Source organism: Zootoca vivipara, chromosome 4 (genome assembly GCF_965207765.1).
Source record: "Zootoca vivipara chromosome 4, rZooViv2.hap1.1, whole genome shotgun sequence".
Classification (NCBI taxonomy): Eukaryota; Metazoa; Chordata; class Lepidosauria; order Squamata; family Lacertidae; genus Zootoca; species Zootoca vivipara.
The window spans coordinates 92,792,969-92,803,335 of record NC_142587.1 but is presented as its reverse complement, the minus strand read 5'-3'; the positions used below and the strand labels follow the sequence as shown (position 1 = coordinate 92,803,335).

General features: G+C 51.2%; 1 protein-coding gene across 1 annotated transcript; it reads right to left on the bottom strand.

Annotated features, from left to right (window-relative positions):
* Positions 1-784: 784 nt before the first annotated feature.
* FAM181B (family with sequence similarity 181 member B) lies at positions 785-7,322 on the bottom strand. Its single transcript, XM_088668422.1, has one exon. The coding sequence runs from the start codon at positions 6,432-6,434 to the stop codon at positions 5,262-5,264; it is 1,173 nt and encodes a 390-aa protein (XP_088524548.1). The 5' UTR covers positions 6,435-7,322; the 3' UTR covers positions 785-5,261.
* Positions 7,323-10,367: the final 3,045 nt, after the last annotated feature.

Below are 10,367 nucleotides of genomic sequence, written 5' to 3'. Positions count from 1 at the left end.
CATGGCAGGAAGAAGGATTTCAGCTTAGCTATTTCCTTAGCTTCCCAGCAGGAAGAGGATCCCCAGATGGAAGAGAATTGCATCATGCGAACCCTACCTGCACCCCAAAATGGTACAACCCAGATGGACATTCAAGAGATGCAGAAAAGAACGGCAACATCCCACAATGGCAACGTGGACATTCCTGGTTCCCTGCTGATCTTCCAGAGAGAGGCATCTTATAATGAAAGGACATCTTTCTCTCTCTCTCTCTCCAGCACAATCACTGTTGCATAGGACTCATTGTGCACGCCTAGTTTAGATGCGTTTCCTGAGTTCTCTTAATTGCTTCACCAGAAGCGCTCAACGCCTGACACTTCAAGGGAGGGGTCATCCACAAAGTGTGACACGTCCCAAGGTCCCCTTTAATGCCCGCTTGCCACATGTCCCGCCCTTTTGACCAACGCCCCATTCTCCTCCGATGGCACTTTTGCCAACTCACCACACACTCCTAGGCACGGGGCGGGCCCCGCAAGCGTATTCGCTCCTTGACTTTGCAAATTTCTCTTTTAAAAAGTTGCTGGCCGCCACGGGCAGGCAGAACGGAATACCGCAAGATCGGTTTCCAGAATGGCTGATGGACTAAACTCCGTCCTTTCCCCAGTGTATTCCATTCACCACACCACTACTATGAGCACCTCGGACCCATATTAACACTATTTCATTCATCGGTGTGCCAATCCATCGGTTGGCAATTAATTCTACTCCTTGGACATCCTCCCTGACCAGATAATTCTCAAGTCTCTCAATGCGACAAGAGTACGTTTATTTCTCTTTTGCGGGGCAAGCGTTGTGCCAGAAAAAATAATAACAACAGCCACTGGGCATATTGGTCATCTTTTCAGTGAAGGCCGGTTCCATTTGCCAAGTTCCATGGCACCAGGCAAATCACGCTGGCACAATCCAACACATAGCTGCCAAGTTCCGGCCTGAGAAATAAGGGACTGGACCGGAAGTAGCAGACCGGAAGTAGTGCTGCCGCCATTTTGGAACTGGGCGGAGCATGCTCAGAAGCTACTTTTGATGCTACTCTGCCCTGTTCCAAAATGGCCGCCGCGCCAGAATAAACTGGGGGAAAACAAAAAAATCCGGGTTTTTTCGGCTGTGAACAGCTGGGAAAACGGGGGTTTCCCGGGGAATACGGGAGACTTGGCAGCTATGATCCAACATGGAAGTGCTCACTGAAACAGACATTTCATAAAAGTACTTCCGCCCCATGCATTTCAATGGAGCACAATGACAGAAGTTCCTAGCAGACGGCGTCCCTAAAAGGACCTGGTGTGGGTAGAGGGGCTTGCGGTGTCACTAGGAACCCGAATAGTTCAAGGGAACTGGAGCTGGCAGGATACGAGTCTGCCTCAAAATGACAATGTCCCGGCCCTGAATTATGGCTGCTTCAGACATGAACCGTTTTCTTACAGGCTAGAGGAGGAAAGCTTATCGTGCACATTCCACCTGCATGAAAAACGGCCTGGTGCACACACCTTACAACAGCAATAACAACCAATCTACACTTCAAAGGACAGAATAAGGTAGTAAAATCCTGGAATGTACCACTTCAGCTGGCCCTGGGGGGGGGGTGAGTGGGAGGCGGGAACCTTCGCTTTTTAAAACACACCATTGTGGGGGAAAGGAGAACAGCACCCAAATGAAATAAAAACCAGCACATCAGGGTAAGGAAGAATCTAAACCTCGCTCTTAGGTATTGGTCTGCTCTACGCAGAGAGTGCTTATTGTGGTTTTGTTTCACATGGGAAACTTTCAAAAGTACTTAAGACTTTTCACACACCTGCAGCCAGGCACTCTGAATTGGTCCAGTCCAGAATTCTACAGCTTTGTTCTAGGTCAGGCATCCTCAAACTTCAGCCCTCCAGATGTTTTGGACTACAATTCCCATCTTCCCCGATCAATGGTCTTGTTAGCGAGGGATCATGGGAGTTGTAGTCCAAAACATCTGGAGGGCCGCAGTTTGGGGGTGCCTGTTCTAGGTCCTGTGCAGCCTGAATCTAAGGTGTAAAAGATAAGAGATGAGAGGGGCTTCGGTTTTGTGGGAAGAGTTTACAATTCTTTCCCCTGCGTCATTCCCCCAAAACCTAAAATCAACTCACACAGACCCAGTTAGTGTTGGCCCCATGGAAAAGAAAATCCAGGAGTAGTTAGGTTAAACCAGGGATGGGTAATGGTCCCTCTCCATGCGTTGCTGAACTACAGTTCCCAACAGCCCCTGCCAGAACAGCCAAGAGTCATGGGACTTGTAGCTCAGTAACATGTAGAATTAACCCCCCCCCCAGCTTGAAAGGAAAATCAAATATCTCAGGAGATTCAGAAACAGGTCTCCCACATGCTTACTTTCCCATCCAATCACTCATACCTACATTAGTCGCAACCGTAAACAGGAAAGAAGCAGCTTTCGTAACCTGGTCGCCTGAAGGGAATCCTCAACTGACCACAGGCGACCAGAGGAGTGGCATTTTATAGCCCTCCTTCACACGGCAAATGGGTTTCCCCGTGAGTACGCCATGTTGTCTCCCAATGAACCAGTTGAGTGTGGAGAGACATGCATCTGTAAACACACCGGGCCATCATAGCTGCCAAGTCTCCCGTTTTCCCCGGGAAATCCCCGTTTTTCCTAGCTGAAAAAACGGATTTTTTCCGGTTTATTCTGGCGCGGCGGCCACTTTGGAACTGGGCGGAGCATGCTCAGAAGCGACTTTTGATGCTGCTTTGCCCAGTTCCAAAATGGCTGCAGTGCGACTTCTGGCGCGGCGGCCATTTCGGAACTGGGCGAAGCAGCATCAAAAATCACTTCTGAGCATGCTCCGCCCAGTTCCAAAATGGCGACAGCGCTACTTCCGGTCTGCTATTTCCGGCCGGTCCCTTATTTCTCTGACAGCAACTTGGCAGGTATGCGGGCCATGCGCCAGGGAATTTGCAGCTGGTCAAAGCTTCCAGCAAAGCGTCCTCCACACGTCTACAGACCTGCATCTCCCCTTACCATTTATAGCACCCATCCAGGGAAGACACTACAAATGTGTGTGCCACATGGAAGTGCCGGCCAGGCCCTACAGTGGGCTTCCAAATTGCACTGCAAATATGCAGCAAAAGTGGTGCGCCACTTCGACACCTTTCTCATGCAGACCCATGTGGCAGGTGTGCCTGTGTGAAGCAACCTGGGTTTCTCCCCCATCACCCTCACTCCAAATATTCAGAGGAAGTACTGTAAGTAGAAATCAAGTCAGCTCGGGAGGGGAGGTATTCTGCAGATTCCTGAATAGCACCGGGAACCTAAGAATGTTATAAATCAGATGTGCTGGACACCAGAGGCTGCTTTATAGAGTCAGACCATTGGTCCACCTAGCTCAATATTGTCTACACTGACTGGCAGCAGCTCTCCAGCATTTGAGACAGAGGTCTCTCCCTGTGGTGCCTGGAGATGCTGCGGATTGAACCTGGGACATTGTGCATGCAAAGCAGGTGTTCTGCCACTGAGCTCCGGGCACCACCCCGATCCTACATAGGTTTATGCAGAAGTAAGTCCCAGAGTTCATCAAGGCTTACTCCCAGGTAAGCGAGCAGAGAACCACAGCTTTAAACTCTTGAGCGGGTTTTCAAGTGAGTTGCAGGTTCTGTTTTAGCCTTTGGCCAGCAGGCCTTCCTCTCTGCTTGCAGGGAGCTTTTAAAACATGCAGGACGCTGGGAATCAGGATTTCACACGAGCTAAAACCAAGAGGCATAAATGGGGGAAGCAAGAACCATTGGCATTTTCATTTCAGAATCTCACCCAAAAAAACCAACCCAAGACCCTTTTTATGTGCAGGATGACCAAAGACAATCAGGAGATAGTTAAGAACTGATCCCATTTGGCAACAAGCAAGATATGTATGTTAACACACCAAACAACCTCTAACATTATTAAATGCTGGCATGCACCTGCCTCTTATCAACAACCCATGAACCAGAAGCGCTTGTGTCAAAAAATAACCACCATATGAGGAGAGCCCTGTTGGATCAGACCAAGGCCCTATCATCTAGTCCAGCAACCTGCTCTCAAACCAGATGCCCAAAAGGAAGGCACTCTACCCCATTTGTGATCCCCAAAACTACCTTATATACAGCAGCATCCTGCCTCCAAGAGGCAGCAAACAGCCACCAGGGCTAAACAGTGCTAAGCAGTTTGGCTCAGCGGCATTTGGAAGTGTGAGAGGCCGTTTAGAGTTATGGCAAGACGGGCTTCTGTGCTCAATGAACATCCATGGTTTCTAGGGTGAAGATCAGGACACAAAAGTTTTTGAGCTTTTTTTTGGGGGGGGGGGCAAAGTTGTTGAACTTTTCCGCCCATACACTAGCGTATTCTGACTATGTCTGGGGAGTTCCAGACATATGGCAACCCTAATGGCGTCCCGCCCAAAGGATCCTGGGAACTGTAGTTTCAAATCCTTGCTAGGATCCCTCGCCAGAAGTCCGCTCTCACAGGGGCTCCTTGGACAAAGAAATTGGTTGCTATGCCAATTTAACGAGAGCCAAACTTAACATTGCTAAAAGGCATGTCAGGGATTTGTTTTATTTAACCATAGGGGCACGGGGGAGGTTCATTGGAACCACAACATGCAGGGCGGTGGGGGGAGTTTAACCCTTCCCATCCTGTTTTTCTGATTTAAAAAATCCTGCCCACCCCAATTAGCCTTAGGGGGGATTTTTTTTCCTCCCCCACTCCAAGTCTTATAGCATAGAATCATATCATGGTAATGTTGGAAGGGACCCCAGGGGGCATCTAGCCCAACCCCATGCAATGCAGGAATCACAGTGAAAGAATCCCTGGCAGCGATGGTTTTCATCAGAATCGTGGAAGGGAAAGGAAGGGTTAAAGATATCTGGTGTTCCAAAATGCCAGCTGCTGGGTGGGGATCACTGCACTTAGTTGTGGTATCTGGGTGGCATCTACAAAATGTTGGACTGGATGGGCCCCCCTGGCCTGATCCTGCTACAGCGCTCTCCTGATGTCTTTACTGCTAGGGTGTAGATGATCTGCGCAGGGGCTATTAAGCAGGCAGTGGAAGTTATCCAGAGCCATTCCTGCCCCTAATAGACGCCTCTTATTCGAGGCATTTTCTATGGGATCCATTAAACTCCCCCCCCCCAAAAAAAGCGCCAGTGCCTCCGAAATTTTGCCAACCCCCACAACCTTCCAACCCCCTTTTCTTTCACAGCTCAACCTCCCTCCTCTAAAGGCTGGAATAAGCAGGCACACCCCTACTATACCCCGGGGCGAAATCGTAGGGCATGGCCGGTGGCGCAGGAGGGAGCGCGCACTCAGGGAAGAAGGGAGCAAAGGCCGCGGCCGAGACGTGCGCCCCGGCCGCGGCACCGCTGCTCTCGGGCGCCGCTGCCGGGTCCGAAGGGGCGGCGTAGAGGGCGGCGAGAGGCCGCAGGGGGGCGTCGGAGAAGAGCAAGTGGGGCAGCGGGTGCAGGGGCTCGTAGAGAGGCGCCTCCAAGCCCAGATCCGGCGGCTGCAGGCGGCTGCTAGGGAAGACCGGCTGCTCCGGCTCGGCGGGAGGGAGCAGGGCGCCGTAGTCGGGGACGGCCAGCAGGTCGAAGAGCTCCTCCGACGGGACGGGGCCCGCTGTGTCTTTCGGGACGGAGCTAGCCGCGGCCGGCTCGGTGAAGAAGGAAAGGGGCAGGTTGCGGTTCCGGAGAGGCACTTTCTTCCCGCCGATGGAGGCAGAGGGACCCGGGACGCCTTCCTTCTCTCCCGACGGCGCGCCGCCGCCCGCAGCAGCCCCGACGGCGCGATCGAAGCCCGATGGGCGCACGGAGCCGAAGAGCGCCGCCAGGCTCTTGCTCTGCAGCGCGCTGGCTTCGCGCTTCTGGGGCGCTTTGCAGTGCGCCACGGCGCCGCCGGGGGGCGAGGCGGACGCCGACGCCGCTCCATGCGCCGTCCCAGCCGGAGTCCTCTTGTTAGCAGGATGTGGCTGCTGCTGGGAGCTCAAATTATTACTGTTGTTATTGTTGTTGTTGTTATTATTAGACGCCTCCTGGCTCCCAGGCGTTGCAGCAGCCGTCTGGGCTCCCCCTATCATGCCGGTGCAGCGCTTGATCTGCTTCTGCAAATATTTCCGGTGGTTGACTTTGCGCTTGGATTTCACCGGCTTGTCCAAGGCTAGTTTGATGTTGCTGCAAGCCGAGTCGATGAAGCTCAAGAGGTCGCGGGTGGCTTCTTTGAAATCCCCGGGGTCGCCCCCTCCTGCTACTCCTGCTCCTCCGCCTCCTAGCAAGAGGGTGCCCCCGTCCTCGTAGCTCTTTTCCAGGTCGACGAAATCCCCCAGCCCCGCGGCGCCGGGAAAGCAAAACGGGATGAAATGGTGGTGCGGGTGAACCGCCGCCGCTTGCACCGCCATCGCCGTCGAGTGCTTAGCTCCTTAAAGAGGGCAAAAAACTTTTTCTTCCCAAAATAAAAAAAACGCAGGAGTTGAAAAGCAAACACTGCTTGTCCGGCAGCCCCTCGTGGCTACTTTCTGTACCCGGGAGGAGGAAACGGCCGTCGAGACCAGCAGCCGGCGCAGCGCGGTGGCATTTTCTCGCTCCCTCTCGGTCCTCTCCCGAGCCTTTTTGTCCAGCCGCAACCGCGCGCAAAGCAGCCTCCTTGGCTCGATCTCGTTGCCTGGGTCACCGATGCAAACTGGGAAGAGGCTGGACATCAGCTCTTGGCCTCGCTCCGACGGCTCTCCGACGGCATCCTCCCTCCTCCCCGCCCCATCGCGCTTTTACATTTGGCTCCCAGAGGAGGAGGAGGAGGAAGAGGCTGGTGATGCGTCGTGGGGAGGAGGGACCACCACCCTTTTCAGATGGGGGGGGTTTAACCCTTTATTGGGCCTGCCTTTGAAATAAATAAACCCTCGTTTCGCAAGAAGAACCAGGCTGCTTAATCAGTCTGGTGGCACGTCTAAGTTCAGCAGAATTCCGACTGTTGGAAACCGCAGGACGGGAGAGGCAAATTGTGCTGAAATGCTGCTGGCTGGTTTGCCACAGGCTGCATCTGTCCTGTTGACCACTTTGAGAACAGGATGCCAGACTACATGGGCCATGATTGGCCTGATCCCAGCAGTTTGGTCTTAGCATCCTGCTCTCACCGTGTGCAGCCAGATAAAACCCAATGTGAAGCAGAACTAGCAGGAACCGAGTGCAAATTTCTCCCCGCTTGTGATTCCCAGCAACTGCAATTCCAAGATGGTGGTGGAGGTAGAACACAGTCTTCATGGCTTGTAGCCATTGATTGCCTTCTCCTTCTTGGACCTGGGATGGCTCAGTTGGTGGGCAAAAGATCCCACTCTGGGCGACTCCCAACAGAATATTAAAAACACGATAAAACATCCAACTTTAAAACCTTCCCTAAACAGGACTGCCTTCAGATGTCTTCTAAAAGTAACCTCGCTTCTCGCAGGGAGGGAACCGCCAGAAGGCCCTAGACCAGGGGTCCCCAGAGTTACCCAGCTTTGGGCCGGAGGACAGGGGAGTGCGCACCCGTGCGCATGCGCACACACACTTACTGGCGCGGTGGCACGCTTCCAGGTCGAAAAAATCGCAGAAAATAGTTTGTGTGCATGCGTATGCCCCCCGACCCGGAAGTGCACCGGAAATGACCTCTTCTGGGTCGGGAGAGGCCCATACGCATGCGCACAAACGATTTTCGGCGCTTTTTTCCGATTTGGAAGTGCGCCGCCGCGCTGTGCGCCGTAAGAGCAGACGGCGGCAGGGGTCGTCGCGGGCCGGATTGGGAGGCCAATTGGGCCACATCTGGCCCGCGGGCCGTAATCTGGGGACACCTGCCCTAGACGCTGGACCTCAGTGTCCGGGATGAATGATAGGGGTGGGTGGAGATGCTCCTTGAGGTATACTGGGCCGAGGCCATTTAGGGCTTTAAAGGTCAGCACCAACACTTTGAATTGTGCTCAGAAACATATTGGGAGCCAATGTAAGTCTCTCAGGACCCGTGTTACATGGTCTCAGCATCCGCACCAGTCTAGCTGCTGCATTCTGGATTAGTTGTAGTTCCAGTTGTAGTTTCTAGGTGACCTTCAAAGGTAGCCCCACATAGGGCACATTGCAGTAGTCCAAGCGAGAGATAACAAGAGAATGCACCACTCTGGTGAGACAGTCTGCAGGCAGGTAGAGCCTCAACCTGTGTACCAGATGAAGCTGGTAGACAGCTGCCCTGGACACAGAATTAATCTGTGCCTTCAACAACAGCTGTGAGTCCAAAATAACTCCCAGGCTGCACACCTGGTTCTTCAGGGGCACAGTTGTCCTATTCCGGACTAGGGAGTCCTCCACACCTGCCCACCCCCTGTCCCCCCAAAACAGTGCCTTCATAATTCTATGATTCTATGAAGCCATCCAAGTTGGTAGCCATTGCTAATGGATCCCAAATGGATCTTCTTAGTTATGGATCTTCTCAATGTTGTGAGCCCTCATCTCAGCACCCATACCACCCTAAATCCCTTGGTGGTGAGAGCATGGGCGTCGTCAGGATTTATGTTAGGGGTCAGAACCAAGCTATCTGTGACATGATCGGTCCGTAAATTAAGTATTTTATTTATTAACTTGGCTACACCCATGGGTGGGAGCGAATTGCATAAGTCCGCTAGGCGCTGTATGAGGCAGTACTTCTTTAGTCCTGAATCATACAACATTCAGCTTTATTGGGTGGTCTGGAATTTTATCAACTTTCTCTATACCATATATAATTTTCTAAGACTCCATCATGTCTTTTCTTACTTGACTTTTCCAGCCTGCGTTCCCATTCAAGGCACAGTTCGGGTAGGCATAACCCGGGCGGTGGGTGAAGCTAGAAGCATGTGGGCAGAGCAACGAATCTGACCTTGAACAATAGGCTACATTCCAGCCACACAAAAGTCAGAGGTTTGCACATGCAAACCCCTCCATCCACCATCCTGGAAAGTAAAAGACATTACCAGATTTCAAGGGCGCTTTCCAGCCAGGCAGAAGAAGCACGCAAGGAATACGAGGAGCAGGGCAGGTAAGGGTTGTCGTGGCCTGGGGAGACACCAGAGGGCCAGACAGATAGGATCAAAGTGCTTCATTCAGCCCCAAGTCTGAAAACCCACAAGCCTGTGTTACATTGTACACCATTGCTTTGCAGTACGTGCAGGAAAAGGGGTCTGTAAATAATTTTCTCTCCATAGGATGTTTTGGGCTTCAAACTCCCAGGAGAGCATTGTTCAGAAAGGTGCTCTATATAAACTTTGCAACACCAGCACTTTTGTTGTTGTTGTTTAATCGTTTAGTCATGTCCGACTCTTCGTGACCCCATGGACCATAGAACGCCAGGCACTCCTGTCTTGCACTGCCTCCCACAGTTTGGTCAAACTCATGTTCGTAGCTTCGAGAACACTGTCTAACCATCTCGTCCTCTGTCGTCCCCTTCTCCTAGTGCCCTCAATCTTTCCCAACATCAGGGTCTTTTCCAAGGATTCTCCTCTTCTCATGAGGTGGCCAAAGTATGGGAGCCTCAGCTTCACGATCTGTCCTTCCAGTGAGCACTCAGGGCTGATTTCCTTAAGAATGGATAGGTTTGATCTTCTTGCAGTCCATGGGACTCTCAAGAGTCTCCTCCAGCACCATAATTCAAAAGCATCAATTATTCGGCGATCAGCCTTCTTTATGGTCCAGCTCTCACTTCCATACATCACTACTGGGAAAACCATAGCTTTAACTATACCAGCACTACTACAACCTAAATAAATGCATTAATTAGTTTATTTTTATTTTATTATTATTATTATTATTATTATTATTATTATTATTATTATTATTAATTACCCACCCTTCATCCTAAGGTCCCAGGGTGGGTTGCAATTATCGAAACACATCTTTTAAAACGGTTTATTCAAACCATCACAGAAATATGGTGGGTCCTTATATACCGCTTCATATTTCAACGGCAACCTCTAATAACAATTTTATTATCATTTAATAATATACCAATAATTTCAAAACCTCTCCCATGGTGTGTCGCATTATATCATTATATGGTTGCATATTAATAATCTGTATTATTAATTTTGTAAAACAAAACAAACCCTCTCCCTCTGAAAAAAAAGCGCTTCGCTGTGGACTGGATCATCCATATCTTTTTTGCTATCGGTGAACCACCCTGGCTTTCTGGTTTGCTGTGGTTATCAGGGTGGAAGGAAAGGGACCTTGCCATGCAGCAAGGAAAAGGCAAATAGATTGGAGTTTTGGCTTTTTTAGAAAATAATAATGAAAGTGACGTGGGTTTTCTCCCCTTCCCCCCTCCAGCGATGGGAAAA